Genomic DNA, 25,712 nt, shown 5'->3' on the forward strand with positions numbered 1-25,712 from the left:
GGTGTTCAACAAATGCATTAACACTACCCTCGGATAAGCCTAAACTGCTCGCCCACACTACCATTAAAGAGCGCATTTAGGATTATTAATTTAAACCCTGTAAGCCAATATGGGTCATCTGGACTTTCTACACAGTGTACCTCTTTTTGGTACCCTACATGAAAAGTCTTTTTCTTACAGTCATGAGTTACCAAACGGTTAACGTAATTCAACTCCTGCTTACTTTTTAATTCCAAACAAACTACTATATTACCCAATAACAGGAAGACACAAAAGAAAGGATAATAAAAAATGGCATGAGGTTGTCAATGAGCTTTAACCTCCTTGGCTGTGAATCAGTTGTGAACAAATAGTCAACAGCCTAGTGCAGACAAACACACTAGTGATACTTCTAAACGGATACAAGTTCATTCATGCTCATATTGGTTTGATAACCTACACATGACTTCAGGGACTCCTCGTGGGAGAAAGGGTACGGTTCATTTCTTTTGAGATGTAATGAACTGAATATTGTGAACCAGTCCGGTCTGACTAGGTTTCCTGAATTGAATAAGCACCAAGAACACTTTGCATGATGACTGGGCATACGCGGATTGGGAGGACCCGGCATTCTATCAGGATAGGATAGGAATGGGAGAGAGGAGCTACCTGCACGTGCTGTACAGTGCCCGACTGCTGCACAGAGCAAGCCCAGCAGCAGGGACGGAGGTAGATACATGGAAGACATTAAACAGGGAAATGGGATGGAGTAGCTTGCCGACTCCAGGTTGCCATTGAGTGAGGAGTCCAGATTGTGCCCAGTGGTGGCCTTGCAGGGTTTCAGGGTTAAGACAGCATCTGCCTCTTCACGCTCACCATGTGTGTGATGCCAACGGGGTGGTTCCCTTTGCCTTAGGAGATAACGTTTGTGGTGAATGGTCCACCTCCAGATGTCTTGGCCTATGTGTGACAGCTGGAGAGTGTCCCCCCCCCCCCAGTTTTTGTATGCAATACATAGCTGTCATGTTGTCTGTATGTACCAAGACAGCTTTGCCTTCCAGATGAGTCTGAAACGCCTTGAGAGCTAGAAAAATTGCAAGCAGCTCTAGATGACTGATGTGAAGTAACTTCTGTTGACTCCACAGGCCTTGCACTGTGTGTTGTTTTAGATGAGCTCCCCAGCCAGTGAGGGACGCATCCGCTGTCAGTATTATCTGTGGAGCTGGGTCTATGAAGGACCATCCTTTTGACAAATGTGTGTTCCACCACTGCAGAGAACGAGAAGTACGGCCGCTTACCAACACTAGATCGGTCAATAGACCCTGTAACTGGTTCCACTGACTGGCTAAGCATTCTTGAAGTGGACGCATGTGCAGTCTGGCATGGGGGACGATTGTGATACGAGATGCCATCATTCCTAGCAATTGCATATAAAGCCGAGCTGGAATCCAATGATTGGGTTGAAAGCGGAGAACTAAAGCCTGAATACTTCAAATTCTGGCTGCGCTGGGAACCGCCAGGGCTTTCTGAGTATTTAGCGTGGCTCCTATGTAGTTCTGAGTATTGGCTGGTTGGAGATGTGATTTTGTCACATTGATTGTGTACCCTGGTTGATGTAGTAGCTGAATTGTTCTGAAAGTGTGCTGAAGAAACTGCTGGTACGTGCTGGCTTTGATGAGCCAGTCGTCTAAGTATGGGAAGACATGTATGCTTTGTCTTCTCAGGTGAGCAGCTACTACTGCCAGACACTTTGTAAAGAGTGGGGGCAGTGGTGACTTCGAATGGAAGTACCTTGAACTGCAAGTGTTGACCTGCAAACATGAACCTGAGGAATTTGCGATGAGCAGGGTGGATTGGAATATGAAAATAGGCGTCTTTTAGATCTAAAGTAGACAGAAAGTCGCCTTTTTGCAGTAGAGGTAATACTTGTTGCAGTGTCACCATGTGGAAATGATCTGACTGGATGTAAAGGTTTAGTTCTCCGAGATCTAATATTGGTCTGAGAGAACCATCTTTTTTGGATATTAGGAAGTAAAAAGAGTATACGCCCGACCAGTGATGTTGCGGTGGTACTGATTCTATAGCACCTTTTAGAAGTAGAGACTGAACCTCTTGTTTGAGGAGGTGTAGGTGATCTGGTGAAAGTTTGTGTGCTTTTGGTGGAATGTTTGGAGGAGTGTTGATGAACTCCAGGCAGTAACCAGAATGGGTAATTTGTAGTACCCAATTGTCTATTGTTATTGACTGCCAGATTGGTAAGAAATGTGACAGTCTTCCCCCGACAGGTGTTAAGTGGTCGGGGGGGGGGGAGTGTAGCCAAGTCACTGCTTTGTATTGGAGGGAGAGATGCATGTGTTTGAACCCCTACACCTGCCTTTGCTGTTGTTACCTCGGTAACCGCCTCTGAAGTAACCCCTAGATGGAGAGGGTTGATTATTGCCCTTATAGGTGGACTCGGTCTCTGAGGAGGTATTTTTAGAGCCTCTGCAGTAAAAGGAGTCCGAAAGGAACCCCAGCTTTGTGCTGACTGAAGGGCTGCCATGGATTTGGCCACTTCAGTGTCCTTTTTTTTCGCTAGGCAAGAATGTACCACTGGGCCAGATAGATGCTCTTTATCAAAGGGAGTGTTTCAAATGGAAGTTTGCACCTCTGGTTTGAACCCTAACATGCGAAGCCAAGCATGTCTTCTCAAGAGGACACAGGTGTTTACCGCGCTTTCAGCAGTGTCTACAGCATCTAGGGAACATTTTATAGCCTTATTGGAAATAAGTTGCCCTTCACACACCTGGTCTTGTGCCTTAGATCTGTGTTCCTAGGGCAAATATTGTATTAATTGCTCCATTTCGTCCCAGTGTGCACAGTCATATTGTGCTAACAATACCTGAGTGTTGGAGACACACCAGAAATTGTCCGCCTGAGAGGCCACCCTTTTCCCGGAAGCATCAATAAGTTTGGATTCTTTATCAGGGGTGGCGCATCTCCTGTGGCCTGGGAGTTGTCCCTTTTCCTTGCATTGGACACAACCAGGGAGTCTAGAGGCAACTGACCTTTTATATATACTGGGTCCGATGGTGCTGGCTTGTATTTTTTGTCTACTCTAGGGGTAAGAATACGAGCTTGATCAGGTCATTAAAAATGTAATCTACATGCCTGATCCTCTCTTTGAGCATGGGTAGTGTATGTGATGACCTCTGCGTGGTACTGAGGGTTTCAAAGAGGAAATAAGGACTCCTTATGTAGCTGCACCCCATGGAGTTGGCAGCTCTACCCAGTAACTCAATGGACCATACACTGTCATCTGCTGGAGAGTGCTCGTTAGGATATAAATTAGGATCATTGCCTGTGGGCGAATTGGTAATCATCCCACGGGTCTTGGATTGGTTGATTATCAACCCCAACCTCATTGTCCTCCCCATCATCCTGGTTGTCCGGTGTATGTGGTGGTGGTGAACGTTCAGGTGAAATAGGGTGAAGGAAGTGAAGGAAGAGGAATAGGAGGAGGGGAAGGGTTTTTTCCAATAGTTCTCTTCTTTAAAGGAATGTGGTATTCTTCCTCTGCATCAGTCCTTTTTTTAAAGTCACTTTATGGTGATATGTCCAGTTTGAGGATGCATATACAGCACTTTTTGTTTCGGATCCAGTTTGTCGATCGGAGCATCAAAACTGTGTCTTTTGGGTGATTTCAGCACATCAGACTGTTTCGGCGCCGAAGGTTTCGGTGCCGAAGTCTTAGGTATTGATGTTTTCGGCTCCGAAGTGTGTTTCGGTGCGAATGGTGGGGGTCGGTGCCGGATTTGTGTTTCAACACAGAAGGTTTCGTATCCGAACTTGATGTGAAAGGAGTCTTTTCTGAGCTGCAAGGCTTTTTAATAGGCTTCGGTGCCGAGCCAGAAGGCAGGGCGTCTGAAGCATGGTCTCGGTGCTGATCGGAGCACGAGGGCGCGGGTTGGACTGGAGCCTTTTTCTTTTGAGGAGCTGGGTCTTGGGATGAGGGGAGAGCTGTACTCCGTGCCATGTGGGATGTCCTCCTCTTGGTTGGCGTTGAGCTCTGGGATGGCGATCGGCTCCTGCTTCTCCCCGGTTCCCATTGCCTCGCCGGCCTCTTCGTCCGATTGGTGTCCGAAGATGTCTGAAATGGAGCTTATGTGCTGGCTCTGCATGTCGCAACGTCGAGCCCGATGGGCGCGAAGTGTCTTCCTGGAGCGTAAAGCGTGGCACGCGTCGCAGTCCTGTGTCTGTGTTCGGGGAACAAACACAGATTACATACTTCGTGTGAGTCGGTGTGTGGGTATTTCACGTGACACCGAGTGCAGCATTTAAAGGGAGTTTGTTCCATCTACTGCGGGTCAGCCCGACGGCCTTCCACGAGCTTTCCGATCGAATGTTTGTTTTTTGCAAGTAAATACGATACGCGATAAAAGGGAAAACGCGATCTGAAACAATACCGTCGTGGGTGAGTATCTTGTGCAACAAGGGAAACAGAAGGAACAGTGTAGAACTGGAGAGCAGGGAACCCGATGGCGGAAAAAATAATCTAACAATGAAGTCGATGCCCATGCGCAATATCATCAAATGGAGGAGTCACCTACCTCGTGACTGGAAAGACTTCTTCAAAGAAAACCAAAGTGCAAACATCCGGACCCAACACTAGATGGGGAGCTATGCACAGTATGTGATCTACAGCTCACATGCCTCAAACATGTTTTTTCTTCTTCCCTTTGATTCCTCCAGTTTGTGTGCTTGTATTAAAGGTACAGGACTTGGAAGCATGTTTTAGGTAAGGTATAATTATTTTACACACTATAGATAATCTCAGTATATTAAAATCATATTAGATCTTTAGCCAGTATTTAATTATTTCACTAACTAGTCATAAGATTCAGAAGACTCTTGGCCAGTATGCACGATCACATTTACCCACAGCCAATGAATAGGTACAACCTTTTGATACATCAGCCCCCTTTTCTAACAAGTCAGTATTGATAACAGGTCAACTGCCAAACTGCCAAACTCCCCAAGCTTTACACATTCACTGCACAGTGTAGTAACAGGTGTCTGCGAAAACAGTGGTGTTGCAATGCACATGGCATAGTGATAAAAACATGACAAGACAATCCACATACCAACAAAATTCTATGTCAGGACTGGAGGAGAGGATTATGCCTTCTTTCTCCACTTTATTGCATAGCAGCGAAGACAACACAACTACACTTCCCATGAACCACAGGGAAGGGAAGTAAACAAAGAACAATGGCAGCAGCCAATCACTAGCCCCAAACACGGTGTCCAATGGGGGATCCAGACAGTCCACATAGTCCCTCAACTGTGTCCTCTCCTCCTCTTTCTTCGGTGCTACGCAGCAAGATAAGTACTCTTCAGTTGTCTTGACTGTTTAGTGCTTGGTATTGTGCTTAGGATTGTTTCTTGTGGTTATTTATTCATTGCACATTGTATGCTCTAATATTTCTTATTAATTGTGCATTCTTGTCATTGCTCTTTATTCCCGATTAGCGCAGTGCGCGTTGTGTTTTTCTTGACGGGAGCTGCTCTGGTTTTGATTACCGCGGGCGCGCCCCGTCTCTCCCGTGTGTGAATTCTTTCGTTAGACGCGCTGCGTCTTCTGTTCACGCCTCCCGCGGCAGGGGCTGCGCTGCAGAGATGCAGGCCGCGGGTACGGTCGGGTTCGTACCTACGCGGCTGGGTTGCTGGCATGTGCCCGGTCCTCCCGCCACTAGAGGGCGCAGAGGTCTTCATGGACGGCGCGACGTAGAATCTCTCTTCTGGGAGTTTTCGAACGTCGCGCCTCCGTCTTTGGCCGGGTCCTGGTCTGAGGTGGACGCCGGAGGGGTGTAGAGCAGCGAGGCAGCGTTTTAACGTGTATTAACGCCTCGCAGCTTCCTTTGTTGTTACGCTTTCCCTCGCGCCCGATCTTTGCTTGAGGGAGAGCCTGTATCCACTGTGGTGGGCTGAACGCCTCGTATTCAGAGGTCTGGTATCGATTTTAGCGCTACAGCTAGGGACTTTTGACCCAGACCATCGCTCCCTTCTCCAGGGGGGTTATTTTGCATTACTACCTTGTGCCAGCAGTTAGTCCCTGGGGTCATCCCCGATAAATTGGTGGTCTTTACCACTTCATGACCTTCTGGTTGCCACCCAACCTTGAGAGGCCTTTGAGTTGGGCCCTGTGGGAGTTCCCTCTTGTAGTGTAGAGCCTCCCAGGATGGAGTATTATGATGAGTATAATGAGGAGGAGGAAGACCCCCTCGCGGACATGCCCTGGGGAGACGCCTTCTATGAGGCGGTTGATTCTTCTATTTATAAAGCGGTGGACCAGGCCATGTCCCCATTAGAAGATAGGCTTTCCCAGCAGATTCAGCAAGCCTTTACCCAGCTGTCTCAGCAACTGGCCCCTCCGTCCCAAGCCCCTTCCACCAGTGGGTCCCTGGGCACCATGGGTCCCCCGCCACCTAAGAGGTCCCGTGAAGCAGGGGTGGATGTAGACGCTTTTGATCGTCTCCGTCAGGCTTTCCTTGCCAGCCGTTCAGCGCTCCCTGGGGTTCCCCAGTCCACGGCTCCTGGGCCTTCTGGCCCTCTCCCAACGCCAGGGTCTGACCCGGCGCCCGGCCCCGTCCCGGTAGTCCCGGTCCCTCAGGCTATCCCCGGTACTTCCCAAGATCCCCCAAATACTTCGGATATGTTGGATCCGAACGATATTGTGCACCCGAGGTCATCGGAGTGGTCCCCAAGCGATAAGGTGGCCGCCTATGTGGCCGCCCATATTCGCCGACCTCTGGAAAAAGAGGCTCGGAATTGTTGGAGAGCAGAATGTCCTCGCCCTTCATTAGATGATAAGGTGGCCCTTACACCCGAGATAGATTCCCGGATGGGTACGTTCCTCCAGAAGTTCATTCGGGGCCCCAAGAAGGGCATAGACAGATCCTGGCGGGCATGCCAGGATAAACTCCTGGATGCCCTGGGCCCCATTACAAAAATCCTCGACATGGCTGAGGAGGCCAAAGAGTCCGGGTCTGTCATTTCTCCCGAGGCCTTGTCGGGTTGGGCGCAACGAGTCATTGTTTTTATGGGCAACGCCAATTGTGCCCTTTCTACAGAACGCCGCCGGTTGCTCCTCATTAAAATTGATCCAAACCTTGGGGACCTGGCGGATTCTGAAGCGGGCCCAGGGTGGGCTGTTTGGAGAGCCCTTTGTCAAGGAGCTGGGCAAGTTCGTGAACACATTCACTTCTTTAGATCGGGCTCAGTCGACCATCAAGAAGGTGTTCCCCCGTGTTTTTCGCGGGGCTGGTCGAGGAAGGGGCCGCTCAGCCGGTCGTCAGCAGCGCCAGACCAATCAAAGAGGCTTCGAAGGCTTTCAGCCTGGGCGCGCGTTTAGAGGATATTCTCAACGCCGCGGACTGGTCTTCTGACTCCACGTTCAAACGGTTCTATTTTAAACCGATTCTGAACGTGGCCAATTTGGTTGTGGGCAAGCTTTGAACGAGCATAATCCTCGCCTCCAGTCCTGACATAGAATGAAAAATTTCCTAGCTAACGTAACGGAAAGTTTCAATTCTATTAAGGACTCGGAGGCGAGGATTATCCCGCCCTGCACTCCTGGAGGAGATCCCTCCCCGTATGGTAGTAAGTAAGCTAGTTTGTACAGATATGTTTAAAAAATTTCTGTCTATGTATTCAAGTTTGATCTTGCTGTTCCTGTTCATTTATACTGTTTATGACTTGGTCTCTCTATGGCCGATGGTAAAGATATTTTTCTTGTCCTCAGGCTCCGATTCTCACAAGCAAGATTCCTGAAGAGTGAGGAATGCTGTGCTACGCGCTCCGAAAGAGGAGGAGAGGACACAGTTGAGGGACTATGTGGACTGTCTGGATCCCCCATCGGACACCGTGTTTGGGACTAGTGATTGGCTGCTGCCATTGTTCTTTGTTTACTTCCCTTCCCTGTGGTTCATGGGAAGTGTTGTTGTGTTGTCTTCGCTGCTATGCAATAAAGTGGAGAAAGAAGGCATAATCCTCGCCTCCGAGTCCTTAATAGAATTGAAACTTTCCGTTAGCTAGGAAATTTTTCATTCATACCTGCAAGGTGCCCCATTATTATATGTGATACCTTCAGGAAATCTGTTTTTTTTGCCCAACTGAACTTTAGTTCTAGGAGTTTTAAGCTCATAGTTACAATTTTAAAAGCAAAATTTCAAGTCCAAGCATATAATGTGATGCCATAGGGACACGTCAGTTATGAATATCAATACAACAGCAGCACCATCTTAATATAGTCAGGCAAAGAATGCAGAAACGCAGTGGGAAGCATGCTTAAAGTGTCAAGTACAGGTGCCTAAGAATGCAGGGCTACAAATTATTCAGGTGTAGGGTTGATAAAGGGCTATATGTTGGTGGGGTTGACTAGCCCTGCAAAGTCATAATATTCAGAAAGACTAGGTGAATGACCCCTTACTGTGTCCAGACATTTTTGTTAAAACATATGAATAGAGGACGCTTACTTTTTAATCTATTAATTTAACCAGACAGCTCCCTGACAGAGTTAGTGTGAGAAGTAATAAGATGTGGGAGAGGGTAATGAGATGTGAGCGTGAATGAAAGTGCAATACACAGTCTTTCTATGCTTAAAACAACTTAACAATAAGCCCATTGCACATACACCCAATGGGAAGACACAACCTATTCTGCATTACTTATCCATTAATTTAAATATGTTTTCTAACAATCAATGCTAAAAACAGGTTATATAAACACTGGAAAAAGCACAGTTTGTCCATGCCTGTCAGTGCCAATTGGAACTGGTACAGACACAACTGTTGCAGAACACTGACCCTGTGCAATAAACTACCAGAAAACTGTCAAGTAACAAAATATGAACATTTAAGTTTGAACTTGTAAATCTATATGGAAATGAGTAAGAGGTATTTAAACGGGTGGAGGTGGAAGGGGCAAAAGTAAGTTTTTCCATTAAAACTCGAATAGGAAATTCTTGGATATCGGCCTAAGGAATACTATGGGGTGGGACAGCAGACACAAAGCATGGCTAAAAACCACGTCCTCTGCATAGTACCCATTGCACAAAGGTACTAGCTGTAGGGAGACTGGATACACAGCCTATGCCCATGTGCTGTAGTCGGGGCCTAGAGGTTGGGAGCTGTGATTCTGGGCACATATTTGATCCTACTAAGTAATGAAGGCAACCACAATCTCCCTTTAGCAATGATGAGATCAGGCAGCTATTTTTCTGTATTATTGAACAACTGTTATTCTCTTGGCAATGAGATTAGGGAATGAACGGGTAGTTCCATCACCACTGGCTTGAATACTCTCTAAACATATATCCTTTAGCTTGAACCCTAAATCTTCCAAAAGATACAGTAAGAAAGAACAGGTTTCAAGCAGTTTGAAAGACGTGCTACAAAGTATGCAAACAAATGTTATAGATTCAGTGGCAGAGCTAAGGTTGGTCATATTTCTAAACTATTGATCTGTCTTCTGTTTCATAAGGACGGTGTCAATAAATCAGATATTGTTGTGCTTGTCCCATAAGATTGCAATAGTATACACGCGTCAAGAGCCGCCCTGGAGGTTAAGATTGGAGAGGTAGGATCGGAGGTTACCCTACTGCGTCAGGACTTCCGCAATTTAACGGAAAGGGTGACCATGGCGGAGACAAGATTGGGTGACGCAGAAGATACTATCCACACACTTAAGAGAGACGTGGCGGAACTCCAGGCATCCCATAAGCAACTCCAATGGAAGGTCGACAATGCGGAAAACAGGGCCCACCGCAATAACCTCCGCTTTGTGGGATTTCGGGAAGGAATTGAGGGGACCAATATGGCGGCCTTCCTCCATACATGGCTGCGGAAGACCTTCCCGGCGGTAAGCTTCTCCAACTGCATTATAGAGCGGGCGCACCAAGCACTGCTGGCGAAGCTCCCGGAGGGAGCGAGACCCCTACGGATTATTGCCCGCTTCCTGAACTTTGCGGACAGGGATTTAATCCTAAGAGAAGCTAGAGAGTTGGGAGAAATTCGAATGGAAAATGCAATAAATATGTTCTTCCCGGATTATAGTCAAGAAGTACAGAAGCAGAGGCGCTCCTTTGACTTGGTGAAAGCAAAGCTGAGAGACTTAAAGATACAGTACATGCTGCTCTTCCCAGCGAAACTAAAGGTGATCTACAGGGAGAGGACGCATTTCTTCACACACCCGGACGATGCGTGGCAGTGGCTGGAAGAGTGGCCTCCGCGGCAGGGAGCGGAGGGCGAGAGGCAGGAGAGGGCGGCGAGGACGCCGGCCATGGAGGCCCAGTGGGCTCCACCGAAGGCTCAGATCGAGAGGAACGCGGGGACGCAGGAGGCTGAAGACGACCCCGTATCCTGCGCTGACCCCGACCAACCGACAGCGACGACGATCGGCGTCCCCAGGGGCTGGGGGCACAGCGGGATCCAGGTTTCGCTGCTTGGAGAGGACCGCCCGCTCAGAGGAAGAGGAAGACATAGCTGGTAACACATCCGGAGAAGAGGACAATGATACGCAGTCCATGCATCCGGTGGTAGCAGTGATCACCGAGATGGAGCAGGAATCGGCCAGGGAGACTGGGGCCTCACAAGACGCTGTCCAGGACTCCCACTCGTGATTACGGGGCAGTTTGGACAGGACGTTTCTGGCTCAGCCGGAGTGCACGCAAGTTGATACACCCCCTACAAACTTTTTTAGTTTCCATTGTTTGGGGAACGTGGCCTTCCTGTATGTAACTACGGTGGAAGGGAGTTCTGTTCGCTCTTGGACTACTGTCCAGGAGCTGGGTCCTAGGGGGTCTTCAGGGGTGGGCGATAGACCTTCTCTACCCGAAAGTCCCTGATGAAGCTAGTAGCGATGATGGGGCTGGCCGGAGGGGGAGGTAGGGTTGGGGGAGGAGGGGGGATTCTGTTGTTCCTTGTTTGAGGGTTCGTGGGAGAGATTGGTATGTGTTTTTGAGTGGATGGATGGATGGGGGGAGTTGGGGGGATTTTTATGATTGTCACGTTGACCATACACACACACGTCCGGACGAACCAGTGTGCAGGACAATGGACACGTTTCTGCCTCAATGCAGGATATGATGCGGGATAGCCCTGCGAGGGAGAGTCTGCCCTGTGATGGTCTTAAGGTGTTGACATGGAATGTCAACGGCCTGGGCTGTAAAATCAAGCGGGGGCTGGTACACAACTACGTGAAGAGGTCAGGGGCAGACGTCATACTACTGCAAGAAACACATCTACAGGGTACCAAATGTGCCTTCCTTGCTAGAGGGCAATACAGAGTTCTTGCACATGCAGGTTTCACATCGGGCTCGAGAGGGGTCGCAATCCTGATTAAAAAACATCCACCCATGAGAATAGCGCAGACCTGGACGGACCCACAGGGGACATACGTGGGAGCGCGGGGTCACTGGAGGAGGAAGGAAAACACGTTTATATAGGCATATGCCCCACTCAAATTACAGGCAGGCACACTCAGAGGCGTCACTGACATCCTCCTCAACACGTCCGACACGGTGCAAGTCTTAGGGGGCGACTTCAATGACGTTATAGACCTGGCGGCGGACAGGACGGGAGACGGAGACAGGCCCCCGGGCCCTGCTGGCTAAAACGATGGATACAGTGGTCCTGATAGATGCCTGGAGATGGCTTCATCCTGAGACTAGGGTGTACTCCTTTTTTTCCGGAGCGCATAAAGTGTACTCCCGCTTAGATTATATATTTATGGCTAGACAGGCGCTGCGTGTCACTGACGTGGCAGAATATCGCGCGCGAGGCATATCAGACCATTCACCCCTGCTGCTCGAGGTGGGAGGGGGGAGTGGAGGGAGACCCGCGGCGCTGCGGCTGACTGCTTGGGACCGACAAAACACGGACATACTGAGAGGCCTGCGGGCAGATGTGAAGGTTTACATGGCAGAAAATGAGGGTTCGGTGACCTCCGGGTGGTGCTATGGGAGGCACTCAAAACGGTCCTGTGAGACAGGGCGCAAAATAGGTTAGCAGAAGACAGGAGGAAAGTACAAGCAGAGGTCCTAGCCCTGGAAGCCCAGATACTGGTTCTGGAGCTGGAGCATCAGACTGCCAAAGACTTGGGGACGCTTAGACGACTATTGGATGTACAAGCCCAATACAAACACCTGGTTACAGGAGAGGCAAAGGCAAAGGCGCAGGCCCTGGCGACTCTGCACCGCCTGTACGATGTGGGTGACAAATCCGGGAGGTTACTAGCATGGCTTAGTAAGAAAAAGAAAGATGAGCGATGGGTGGAGAAGGTGAGAGATGGCCAGGTGGGATGGGCCCGAGCAGATGAACAGATAGAGGAGACTTTTACAGGCTATTATGAGGCCTTCTACGACGTAAGGGACCTAGGGACGAGAGAGGATGCGCTGCACTACATGGCACACATCGAACTCCCGGTTCTGGAGGAAGCAGACCACCGTGACCTGGAGGCGGACATAACGGAGGATGAAATTAGGGAGGCCATGGTTAGACTCCGGGCGGGGAAGGCTCCGGGCCTTAATAGCTTCCCGGCGGATTGTTTTTTTAAAACGGCGGATCTCCTGAACCGTCACTTATTGGGCTTCTTTGTGGACGCTGAATCGGAGGGCGTGTTCCCACTGGACCTCCGACAAGCCACGATCATCCCGGTTTTCAAGGAGGGTAAGCCACCTGATGAATGTTCGTCCTACAGACCCATCTCCCTTCTAAATGTGGAGGCGAAGCTCTTCGCAACGATACTGGCCCTTCGCCTGAGGCGGGTGATTTCGGGGCTGGTGCACCTTGACCAAACAGGGTTCCTCCCTGAAAGGGAGACCAGATACAACCTTAGGAGAACCCACAACTGGTTGATGGAGGTGTACACTAGAGACGATCCACATTGGTTCCTATCCCTCGATGCCGAAAAGGCATTTGATGCAGTCCACTGGCCCTTTTTAGAGGGGGTACTAGAACGTTTTGGTTTTGGACCCAAATACAGGAAGAAGATCGGTCTGCTATACACTGACCCCAGGGCGAGAGTTCGGGTCAATGGGACACTGTCTGGGGATTTCCCTATAAGACGGGATACCAGGCAGGGATGACCCCTATCCCCACTGTTGTTTGCCCTCTCCATAGAGGTGATGGCGTGCGCAGTACGACAGAACGAGGGAATTGGAGGGTTTCGAATAGGACAGACAGATGAGACCGAAGAAAAACTATCCCGGTATGCCGACAACGTCCTTCTGTACATTACGAAACCTGATGTTACCATACCGGCGCTGTTCTTGGAACTAGATCGCTACGGGGCCAAAGAGGGCTACCAGATCAACTGGCATAAATCGACTCTTTACGATCCCCAAGGTCGGGAGGAATGGCCCACGCTGCCTGAGAGGCTACAAAAGACTACAGAGGGATTTGCCTACCTGGGGGTATTTATAAAGACTGATAGGACACTCTCCTATGATAGGAATATTAACTGTGTAGTGCGTAACTTTAATGAGGACGCGGCGCGATGGAAATTGCTCCCCCTGACGCTGCTAGGCCGGGCAGCAATGTTTAAAATGATCACGCTCCCGAGATTCTTATACGCCTTTCAAAATGAATATTTTCCCCTGCAGAGCCGTTTTTTCAGGGACATTCAGGCGGAACTACGGACATTTTTATGGCTAGGGAAGCAACCCAGGGTGGCGCAGTCGACCCTGCAGAGACACCAATATAATGGAGGTATCTCTCTGCCCGACTTAGAGGCTTACTATTGGGCAGAACATTTGGTCTCCATAAATAAATGGATACACGCCCCGGCCACCCACCCTACCTTTGTGCTAGAAAGATACACCATGGACACCCATATGTGCCTACATTATTTATACGGAGTCAGGGGGAGGGCTAGACTACTGCCTGCCACAAGACTCACACTGGGGATATGGACGAGAGCGACAAAGGCGATAGGGTGGGAACGCAAGCCGACGAAACAAACACCACTGTGGAAATGCACCTGGTTAAAGGAGCTTAATAAATTGAAAGGATTCCAGAGTTGGGTTGCCATTGGCATATCGACTCTGGGAGACGTGATAAAGAAAGGGGTGCTACAGTCCTTTCTTTTTTTTTTTCTTCTTTTTTTTATGTTTCAAAAACCTTCATTGATTCATGAAGCATGGTACATCAATGCAAGAAAATCAAATTTTGACATTGAACATTAGAAAGCAAAGTCAAACCATCTTCCCATGCTGCGTTGTACTAGTCATTGAACTAAGATTGAAGAGATAATTAACATTTACCCTAACCCCTCCCTCCCCCCCTCTACATAACGAGGATTAGATCGTAGAAAGCAAATGTCCATAGTAGTCCGGAATCAGGCTATATGCATTGCAAATCACAAACGTTGAAGTAAGGGTATCGTCCATCTCCTGTAGACAGTCGTCCCGAGTGCTAGTAAGGAGGCATGACAGTCGAGCAGGGACCCCAACATAGGAATCCTAATTGGTCCCAGTTCTATAAGCAGACAGAGCAAACAGCCAGTACAGGTATAGCACAAGAAGCAGGTGAGTAAAAGTGCAGTGTATGCGGATGAGGATTCACTTGGATGTTGCAGTGTGCGGTGTTGCAATGGGTAGAGCCTCCCCAGTCTGAACTTCCTCCTCCTCTGCACTCAATTTGAGGAGGTATGCCGTGAGTGGTGCCCATATGTCTTTCGGCTGTGAGGTGGGGGTAGGAGCTCTGCATAATCGTGTAATCTCTCTTGCCATGTGGACATAGAGTGAATCCAACATTTAAACTTGGGGGCACGGCCTCTGATCCAGCGGCACGCTATTAAGCGCTTAGCAAGCAACAGGCCGAGGGCTAGAAATGTTTTATGTACAGTGACTACAGATTGCGTCAGCCCCAACAGTGCCTTGAGTGGGCATGGGGTGAGTGCTACACCGAGCATGCTTGTAAGTCCCGCAAAGACTTGATCCCAGTACCTAGCAATCTGGGGGCAAAACCACGCTAAATGTATGAAATCGGCACCAGCTGCGCCACATCGAAGACAGCACTCAGTGTCTCGTAAGTGAAACTTGTGTAGTTTGGCAGGTGTGTGGTAGAGCCTGTGAAGGAATTTATAATAAAGTAGCCGTACTCTATTGTTGCTGGTAATCGCCTGTGTTTGAGTGCAGCTGGCTTCCCACTAGTCGTCCGTGAGAGGTGAGTCTAGGTCTCAATCCCATTCCAATCTAGCTCTAACAGGGGCAACGCTGGGCGCATTCTGCGCATGTTTGTAAAGCATGGATACCACGTGCCGTGGGGCTTCAGGTTGTACTAGAGCGTGAAGTGGGGGAAGTGTATCAGGTTCAGCGGGGAAAGAGGGAGTTAGGGCTCGGACATTTTGCCATAGTCTGGTGAATAGGAAAGTATCCATAGCAGAAGGAGGCACATCCCCGAAAAACTGTTCCGCCGTGCGGAAAGTGCCCAGTATATACAGGTCTCCCCAGCAGCATATTTTCAATTTACGGAGCATTACATGGCAAATTACTTCGCAGGTGACTTGTAGCCTCGGGTCATTAAGCAAGGTAAGGTTGGGCGAGTAGGCAAATGGGTTATCGAGAGCCTTGATAAGACGGTTCCAGGCCTGTACAGTGCAGTCCACAGTAGAGGGGTAACGACTTCTCTGACTGACGTGGGTATGGATATAGCCGGTTGGGACAATGGGGCTCATATAGCCCTCCTCTACGGCCAAGTGAGCCATATATGGTGGTGGGTGATACCAATAGACTGCGAAGTGAGCTTGCGCGCAGTCGTAATATCGTTCGAAGTTGGGTACTTCAAAGCCACCCAGGTGGAAGGGGAGCATAAGAGTGTCGAGGCTGAGTCGTGCATGTTTCCCTCCCCAAATAAGACGCGTAATCTGGGATTTGAGGGTGCGGGGAAAAAAAGCGCCTGGGTTGTACGGGATATTTACAAATAGGTATAATAGCTTGGGTAGTATGTTCATTTTAATTAGCGCAATGCGACCCGCCATGGATAGGGGAAGGTGTAGCCATTTTGTGATGTTGTCTGTGATCTTGTCTAGTGTGGTGCCATAATTGGCACGCATCATTGCTTCCTTGTCCCTGTGTATATGGACACCTAGATATTTCAAATCTTCCCGCTCCCACACCAACGGGTAGTCGAGCTGAAAAGGTTGCGTGCTGTCTGTGAGCGGGAAGATAGCGGATTTTGCCCAATTAATCTGGACTCCAGCAATTCCTCCAAATTTCGTAATTTCACAAAGTATTGGGCTTAGATTCTCGCAGGGTTTTTCAATGTACAACGTGATGTCGTCAGCGTAGAGCGACACCAGAAGAGGTCGGGAGCTATAAATGAGGGAGCGATGGTTGTGTTTTTGTCGCAGCATTGCAGCCAAGGGCTCAATCGCTAAGGCAAAGAGGATGGGGGATAGTGGGCAGCCTTGCCGGGTCCCCCTTTGGATAAGAAACGGAGTGGACCTGGACCCATTGAGGAGTACAGTAGCTGTGGCCTGATGATATAGCAATTTCACCCAGTCCCGGAAGCTGAACGGTAGACCTATGTATTGTAATGTGCCTAGCAAGTAGTGCCATTCTAGGGAATCAAATGCCTTAGTGGCATTAAGAAAGACCGCCACAGCGTCACATTTGGGGTTGAGATCTTGGAGCACAGCATGAAGTGTGCGAAGATTGTGAGAAGTAGCTCGATTGGGCACAAACCCCGCTTGGTCCGGAAGAACTAAGCATTCAATGAGGAGATTGAGTCTCGTGGCTAATACCTTAGCTAGTATTTTAGTATCGTTGTTTATGAGGGAAAGTGGTCGATAAGAGTCGCATTGTGAAGGGGACTTGCCAGGTTTAAGTAGAGAAGTAATAAGCATCTCCTTCATGGTGCGGGGCAGGCTTCCCTCCTCTAGGGCGGCATAGTATACCTGTTTTAGGATGGGGGCCAATATGGGGGCATAGAGTTTATAAAAATCAATGGGAAGGCCATCTGAGCCCTGGGCTTTGCCGGAACGCATACTCATAATAGCGTCCGTTATCTCATCAAGTTCCAGTGGAGCATGTAGGAACTTCTGCTAACCCTCCCCCAGCCACGCCAGCGGAACATCATCAAAATATGTAGAGAGGTCAATAGGCTCCCTTCTGTGTGATGAGTACAGTGTCTGATAGTGGTCTCGGAAAATGCGGATGACATCGGGGAGGTTCCTATGTATGTCACCACTCTCATCCTGTATTTCTGTGACGTAGGTCGTGAATCTGGGGGGTTTGACAGCATTCGCCAGGGCTTTCCCGGGTCTGTCCCCCTCTCCATATATACGAGCCATGTGTGGGCGTCCCAAAAACTTTCCATCCTTATCAGCCAATTGTGTGTATTCAGAAATTTTGCTGCGCAAGCGTAGAAGAATGTCAGGGTCATCAGGGTTGCGAGCACTGGACCTCTCTAGCTCCTTAAGCTCAATTTCTAAGTTATGCAATTCAGTGCGCAGAGATCTTAATACTCCGCCCCCTTTTGTGATGCACCATCCCCTGACGGTAACCTTGAAGGCTTCCCAGACAGTGGTCACACTGTCTACAGAGGAGATGTTACACTCGAAAAAATCGCGAATATCTTGTTCGAGTTCGGCCTTGAAGGCCTCATCTCGAAGGTGAGCAGGATTGAGACGCCATGACAGGTAGGGGGGACCACTGTGCATTTTGTCCCATCCCCCCCTCCCCCACCCACTGCAGAAACACAAACTTGCCAGAATATTCTCCCTCCCCCCCCAACCCAAAAACTTCCCAAGGGTTGAAACAGTCCCCAATAGTCAAATCTGAAAAACGGGGTATGCCCATAAGGGGGAACACATAAAGAGCGCACAGCCACGTCTTCCTCCACCAGCCCCAGGTGTCTACCGACATCTGAAAGACCGGGGAGGGATAGTGGTCCCTGACATACATTACCACTGGATCATAGGCACAAGGCCTTCACAGGGGAGCGTCCAACGTCCCAAACCAGGCTACGCCACATATCGTGTAAGGTCTTCACAATCAACAAGATTAACAAGTGGGGATCTATCATCCGATCAGGCTTCCTCATCAGTGTCCGGTGAATTCTCCTGTTGCGCCGCTTCACCACCGTTGCCCCTTCGTTGTGTTTTCCTAATGGCTTTTAGATATTCTTCCACCTGGTGAGGTTTAGTGAAAAAGCGTTGTTTCCCCTGGTGCGTAACACGAAGCTTCGCAGGACACAAGAGTGCATAGTCAATTTCCGCAGCACATAGCTTCCGTTTGACCTCCAGGAATTTGCGACGCTCCTCTTGTACAATTGCAGTAAAATCCAGGTAAATGGAAAAATTCACTCCGTTGTATGACAGGTTTTGCTTGGCACGGGCAGCACGTAGTGCCACATCTCGGTCACGATAGTTCAAAAGACGGGCTATAAAGGGCCGAGGCGGAGCCCCAGGCTTGGGTACAGGACCCAATGCTCTGTGCGCCCGTTCGACTATAAATTGTGCAGAGAATGCATCAGCCTCAATGGATGTTAGAAGAAGTTTTTATACATAGTCCTCCATCCGCCCTGTGTCTGTGGACTCTGGAATGCCCGTGACGCGGATGTTATTGCGTCGACTGCGGGCTTCCAAGTCCTCATTCTTTGCAGCGATAACTCTTAGTAGGTTGTCCATACGTGCCAGTTGAGTCGTGTGGGTGGCAGTAGTGCCGTCATTGGTCGAAATCCTCCTCTCGGTCTCTGCAAGTCGCTCTTCATGCTGGTCCACCTTATGCACCAGGGCATCCATTCTGGAGGTAAGTCTATCAACCTTATCCACAACTGTGGCAAATCCTTGGCGCATTTCCTGTAATATCTGTTGCATATTTAAATCCCCAGGAGGGGCGTCACTGCACGTCGCGCCCATACCAGTTGTTTTGGGGTCAGGCGTGGCAGGTTTGGACTTATTTTTTTGGGCGGCATCAAAGGTGATTTTCGGCTGTCGATTGTCCTGCCGCACCATGGTGCCCCTGGGCTCGCCAGTTCTCAGCGACACAGTTGATCCTTCGTACCTTAGGTTGGACAGACGCACTACAATAAGGGATCTGCAGCTGTGCCCCCGCAATAGGGACCAAACGCCGTTACAAATACGAGCTCACCGGAACCAAGAAGTCCCACGCCGGAGACAGTTCCCAATGCAGTGCACTGAAGGAGCTGGCACTATCGTCGGAGGAGACGTCGCAATTCACAAGAGGCAGTTGTAGGCCCGGATGTCTGCTGCCCCAAGCACAGCAGTGTACAAGGCCAGATAGCAATATCGAGGTGCCCAGTGTAGGTATGTCCACACAATTCAATCCACTCGGCAGGTATCTCGTGGAGGTGGGCAACCAGGAGGCTCCGTGCAGCACTCGTGATCGGGGGGGGGTTATCCGCATCCGTTCAGAGCGCAACGCAGTCCACAGCAACAGAGTACCCTCAACTCCTTGCAGGTCCCCACACGCACCTTCTCACCGCGCTGCAGGCAAATCAGGTTGCCGCCTCAAGTCGGAGCTTCCGATGTACTGTATGGTCACGGCCCGTCTGCCTCGCCACAGAGCAGTCGTATGTAGAGGAGGGGGGAGGTCACCAGTGCCCCGGGATATGTGACCTCGCCCGCAATCACGCCAAGGTCCCACTCACCGCTCAACGGCCGGCCCGGGGCCGGGTGTATTCCCGCTCCGGTCCAGGAGAGCAGTCAGCCACCGAGTGGAGGAGGGGGAGTGTAATCTCTCGCAGGCTGGGGCCGAAGAGCAGGAACGCCGCCCGTGTTCACCGAGCCGAGGTCTTCTCCCAGCTCCTGTCAGTTAGCGGGGGGTGGCAGAGTGAGCACCCCGCCCGCAACGCGGCAAATGTGGCGCGCGCTGCGGTACTCACAGCAGGATCTTCACTTTAGGCCTGGCGCCTCGAGGGACGCCGCGGACTTTCCTAGTGCCACAGCCCGAGGCGTGCTATAGCAGGGGGTCCAAAGGCTTCCTCGGTGGAATCTTCCGGACCAGATTACTCAGACACGGCTGATCGGAGCCACAGCAAAATTTAGTCGAGTCTGGCAATGCATATGGGTAACTCAATTACGGAGTTTCAGTGCAATTGGAGTCCAGTAACCCAGGATTAATATCAGATAAGTGAGTCAGGGAACAGGAGCCTCACCGAAAGGCGGCCATACTGTATGTGCGCCCTCTAGCGCCCCCCTGGCGGTTGAGAGAGTTACGTACAAGGCAAGGGGGTGCCCTAAGAAGTTTGGTAGGGTGTGGGGCAAATGGCGCCGATATCATGGACTAGATGGAGGGCTAGGAGTTGATCAGGAAGCTTGGGTTCCTACTCTCTATTAAACAGAAATGGATGAGGGGACTAGGGCTGGTTTCTGGGTGGATTTGGGTGAGAGACTTGGAGGAATTATCGGACAGAATAGACTGTGTCTTGGACCAAATGGTGGGAAGTGAGGGAGGGGAGACGGGTGTGTTGCTCGATACTGACATGCTTGTTGTATGATTTCGCACTAAAAATGTTTATAAAAAAAAAAAAAAAAAAAAAAAGAGTGCAATAGTTGTTAGAAATTACCAACAGGAAATTACAATTGGCGGTCAACGTTAACTCATTTCATTATTGAGACAGCTTACCAGCACCAACAAAAAATGGTAACAGCATTTATGACTATCAGAGTTCAATAATTGCTGCTGCTTCTTTGTAAATATGGACTTACAGATACCAGATTGAAACAAGTGGATACAAAAACATAAAGCAGATTAAGTTTACCTGGTTAGAAGTTCTGGAGTAGAATTTTCAGCCAGTTTTACCAAAACGTTGAGACACTGGTTCACAATATGTGCCCTCTGACAACCTTGAATGGTCGTAGAAAGTCCTAAAAGTTGGAGTGTTTTTTTAAATAGCGGATGCTGTGGCTCAGTGTCACTGTGACCTTTCGGATGTCGAGGAGTTCTTGGTTCATTATCGCATGGGTAAGTGGTTGCTGGGTCATTACCCACCTTTAATGTTCCAGCTACACCAGCAATGGATCCTCCTTTTCCACTGCACAACAATGTGCAAACAACTTCTTGACTATAAAACACTAAATAATACAGGACACCTAGTGATGCAACTGTGCAATCCTCCAAACTGGATAAAAAATCTTCTGTGCTGGAGCCAATACTTTTTGTTGTGCTAGTGGATGACAAAGACTGCTTGTCAGAAGGACCAATTCCTAATTTCTCCATGCCTTGTAGTGCCTGGCAGTACATTGTCACATGGTGCTCAACCAATGGCAAAATATGCACAGCACCTGAAAGCTTACATGGCTTTGGGAGGCTGAATAAGGCCTTTTGGGTATGTGCTAAGTCGTTTTTTGTCTGCCCATCATCCATCGCAATTAGATGCAATCCTGTAATCGCGAGCTTTTGTGCTTCTCTCAAAGAAGAAGGGGGAGCAAGTGGACCATCCGTGGAACCAGTAGTCTTGATCGTCGACAACCCTGTAGATTCACTGTTAACAGAAACATTGACAGTGAGAAGCTGGCATAGGAATACGTTTAGATGGTTAAACAACAAACAATGACAATGTTTTCCCTAGTCCCATCTGAATACCTAAAGATGGTAGGCCTGAACGCATATGCTGAGGAGTTTTATCAATTCTATTAATATCTTACCCTTTTATTAACAGATGAGACTTATAACTTAAAAACAAACTGGTCAAATCTTGAAGAACTAATTTGATGGATTTCACCCTTGAACTTCAGAGCAGAAATTGTGAGAATAGAGTTGGGGTTGATTACATTACTTTTTATAGGGGAAACAGACTCTATGCCTGATGCATGGCTTGGCCACATGGCTGTTATATCTCATAAGGCTAAAGCTCTCATATATGCTCACAAACTTTAGGAGAGCTAATACAAGAATAACATTCCTCATGTACAAGGACACCACATCACTCAGGAAATACAAGAGGGGCAAACCTAATAAAGCCATTGGGTTCTTTACATCAAGCATTTGAAGGAAGCTAATGAGTAATGGTATAAAGACATAACAAATAACTAAAAATCGAGACATCATTCTAACTGTAAATAAAACACAACACCAGTCATGCAACACCATCAAACATTTTTTAAATATATAGAAGGAGAATTTTGGGGCAATGCGGAGCTACTTTTACATTTTTACCAGATCTATGTCTGGCCAAGAAAATGCTAGGACTGTGAAACTTAAAATCGCACCCTTAGTTAAAACAACTGGCTCCGACCCCAAAAGGAGGAGTGTTATATCTTACTTACTAGTATAACATGTACTCTAGCCCTGCTGCCTCTAGCTGCTCAGACAGAGTGTGACTTGGTCTTAGAATGTTGGTGTGCCAGTGATGCGTGGAATGCCTGGGTGTCTGAGTGGGATGAATGTGGCAGTTAGAGATGGGCTGAGCAGCTAGGCAGGCTGCTCCTGGTGGGGCTGGTACCACACTAGGCTGGCTGGAGTCAAGACAGATGTAACCTACAATTGAAGACTGAATAAAGAAGACCTAAATATACATCCTGGATCCTGGTGTCTTTCTACATAGAACACAACATATTTTTGGCGACGACTGGACTTGAACCCTAGAGACTCTTGGTAGATCAAAGAAACTAAGGAACTAAGAAACTACAAGAGAAACCAAGAGATCCTACAAGCTACCACCACTACAAAGAAGGTTTTTCCAGGCAAGCCAGCGCAAACCCCACCAGTGTCCCTCCAATAGCCAGCCCCAACGAGCAGTGTCACCACCAATTGACACTACAGCCTGGAAATACTACAGCCACCTAATAGATTACAGTGAGTTGGAGGAGTAGTACAACTACAACCGCATTTGGTGTTCCATCCACAGAGGACAACAGTCAGTTGGTGGAGTAGTTAAACTACAGCCTCATCTGGTGTTCCAGCCACATGGTAACGTACAAAAATGTTTGTGAGTTGGATGGGTAGCCTCTCTACAACCAGGTGTTGGTGTTCCAGCCACATTGCTCTACAGCAGGGGTCTCCAAACCGGTCCTGGAGGGCCAGATCCATGCCAGATTGTGTGCATATCCCCATTGAGATACATGCAGTTATTTTAAAAATCTGGCATGGATCCGGTCCTGCAGGACCGGTTTGGAGACCCCTGCTCTACAGAGTCTACAGCGTCCTAAAGAAAATGACACAATTTGGGATTTTACGTCATAAAGTGGTTAATACAATCAGCGTGCAGTGCTTGCACAGATGGTGAATTTTTGGTGTTTAAATGACATTAGCAGCATATTAGACCCATAACCAACGTCAGTATCTTCTAGAAACAATGAACCCGATGCGTCTTTATGTCTGTCATCCTCTGGATATGGGTCCTGGAGGAGAGGTGCCAGTTTGGAGTCTGGATGTGATCCTTGGCTGGAGCAGAGATCCCCACAGGGGGCTTTGCTCGGGAAATTGGCTAGCATAAGGACAGAAATGTCTTCAATTCTGCAGTGACTTCAGGAACCAATGTGAATGCAGCAATCACAACACTGAGTGCAGCGCTTGTTCTCGTGGATAACTCTGTTCCACTTTGTCATGTGTTCATGAGGTTACGTGGGTGCGCACTGGTGCTACACAGGAACGGTGTGGCTTTGTGAATATAGTGTTCTTGTGCCACAGGATCAACACTGTTGCGGGTGTTTTCTTTGAATTTTGCTCTACAAACAACATGGTGGGGTGAGCTTTATTTTTTTGTATATTTTAACTATTTCTAATTATCTCTGTCAGTGCTGCATTTTTGTCAGTTCAACTGCTGCTCACAGGTTTGAAAATCTTGGCGCGCGCCATCGATTGTCCTCGCGCAGCTTTATCTCCTCTCTTTGTTCCTTCATCTCACCATGGATTCCGAGTGACGTTCTTTCTTGCTCGCGCTGCCTTGCTGTATCCAGAAGCATCATGCACGGTCGTGCTGAGATCCATCCGGCAGCACGTCTATTACGCGCCGCCATCGTGCGCCTGGAAGCGTCCCCCAGTAGTGGTTTTCTATGCTAACCACATTATTTTCTTTGATTGTACCAATAAAGTTTCAGCCAGGTCGGTCACTACGCGCAGTTCTTTATCTTCACAATGTTCATTATTCTTCTACGAGGGATTCCAAATACAGTTTCTACGAGGTCGCATGGAGTTCGAGGACAATGCGAAGGTATTGGCTGTGCAATCCTGTTCGGGACATTCTTTAGGTGGGCTCCTCCATTTCATGTATGTTGGAGGTGTTGTCATGAAGCTGTTTTTTTTAAAACTCTTATTTTCTGGCAACCAGGCCTGCTCACAATTGTATGTTTCAGAAGGTGCAACTTTTATTCAGGATTACATCGGAAGCCCACTTTTATTTTTGGTTTCTAAATTGAAGGGAAGAAAAGCAATGGTATTTCTTACTTTTTATTTCTGAAGTAACTGTCCTTGTTGGCTTCTTTCTTGGAACATGGATTACATAGAACTTTTGTATGAATGTAACATTATATCGTCTTCTGGTAATCCTCAGTGCTGAGTCCTCCGTTTCATGTATGTCGGAGTTGATTTCAATGTCATTATACCTTTGTTTTTTTAATAATGAGACATTTCCTTATTTGAGTACTCGCACTGGCATGTGGTTATAGTTCTATTTCTTATAATTTGGTTAAAACTTAGGGTGTTGTTGCATGTCTACTTTTATCCATTTTGAGGACTATTTCAAGGACAACTCTGGTGGGAGGTCTCTCACCGGCGTGTCGCATGTGGGCTTTCGAGTTTGCCTATTGTATGGTGTTAAAAAGCTTTAGTATATTAACTGCATAGAGTTTAAGCTGTTTCTTTTACAGCACTTGTGAAGTTGTGATGCCACAGGTTTGCACTTTTTTGAGGATGGGTTTTCCTTCATTCCTTGTGGGTGGTTTTCACAGTTCCCTTACACAAGGGATGGTTGTGGGTCTAATTTTCCTATTTATTTAGACTGTTAGTTACCCCTTCTTGGGGGTATGTAACCTCTACAAGGGGTTTGGGACATGCGTTAGTTCCCATACGTATGTACCAAGGTAAAATGTAATCCCTTTTACAGGTGCGCGCAGTACAATAGTACAGCCCTTCACGGGTGTTCTATGGGTGACGACCCATTTATTTTTGTTTCCCTTACTCTTGGGATTGAAGTTGCAGGGTGTTCTATCTTTAGCACTATTCATTGTTATGCTCTTGGGCATTTGTGTTGTGGGGTCTTTTACCTTTTCGTTATAGTGCTTTACGTTACAGTATATGTTGCAAAATGCTATGTAAGGAAATATGTTTAAGAATTCGCTTTTTAAGGGGGGAGGGGGATATTGCTATTCAAATGTATGTATCTTAACCATCCTTTCTTTACCTAATGGTTCTTTCTCGTGATGTTTTGTCTTCATTGCTGCATTCTAGAGATTAGTACTTTTATTGATTTTTCTTGTTTTTATGACTAATCTTCTTTGATGCTTTGTCCATTTGCTGCATCTTTGAGATTAGTTATATTATTCTACTTGGGCTTAGTTCTCTGGTTTCCTTTTTGCTTTTGTTTAAAGAAAAAGGGATAGTGTTATATCTTACTTACTAGTATAACATGTACTCTAGCCCTGCTGCCTCTAGCTGCTCAGCCAGTGTGACTTGGTCTTAGAATGTTAGTGTGCCTGTGATGCGTGGAATGCTTGGGTGTCTGAGTGGGATGAATGTGGCGGTTAGAGATGGGCTGAGCAGGTAGGCAGGTTGCTCCTGGTGGGGC

At 48.3% G+C, this 25,712-nt stretch overlaps 1 protein-coding gene across 2 annotated transcripts in view; it reads right to left on the minus strand.

The window, feature by feature from the left end:
* ATRIP (ATR interacting protein) overlaps positions 1 to 25,712 on the minus strand; it is a 289,338-nt gene that overhangs the window by 121,476 nt on the left and 142,150 nt on the right. For both annotated transcript variants that reach the window (XM_078661380.1, XM_078661379.1), the window contains exon 9: positions 20,748 to 21,470. In XM_078661380.1, coding sequence (XP_078517506.1) covers positions 20,748 to 21,470 — 723 coding nt within the window. The remainder of the gene's footprint in view (positions 1 to 20,747; positions 21,471 to 25,712) is intronic.

This window comes from Lissotriton helveticus, chromosome 9 (assembly GCF_964261635.1).
Source record: "Lissotriton helveticus chromosome 9, aLisHel1.1, whole genome shotgun sequence".
In the NCBI taxonomy this organism is placed as follows: Eukaryota; Metazoa; Chordata; class Amphibia; order Caudata; family Salamandridae; genus Lissotriton; species Lissotriton helveticus.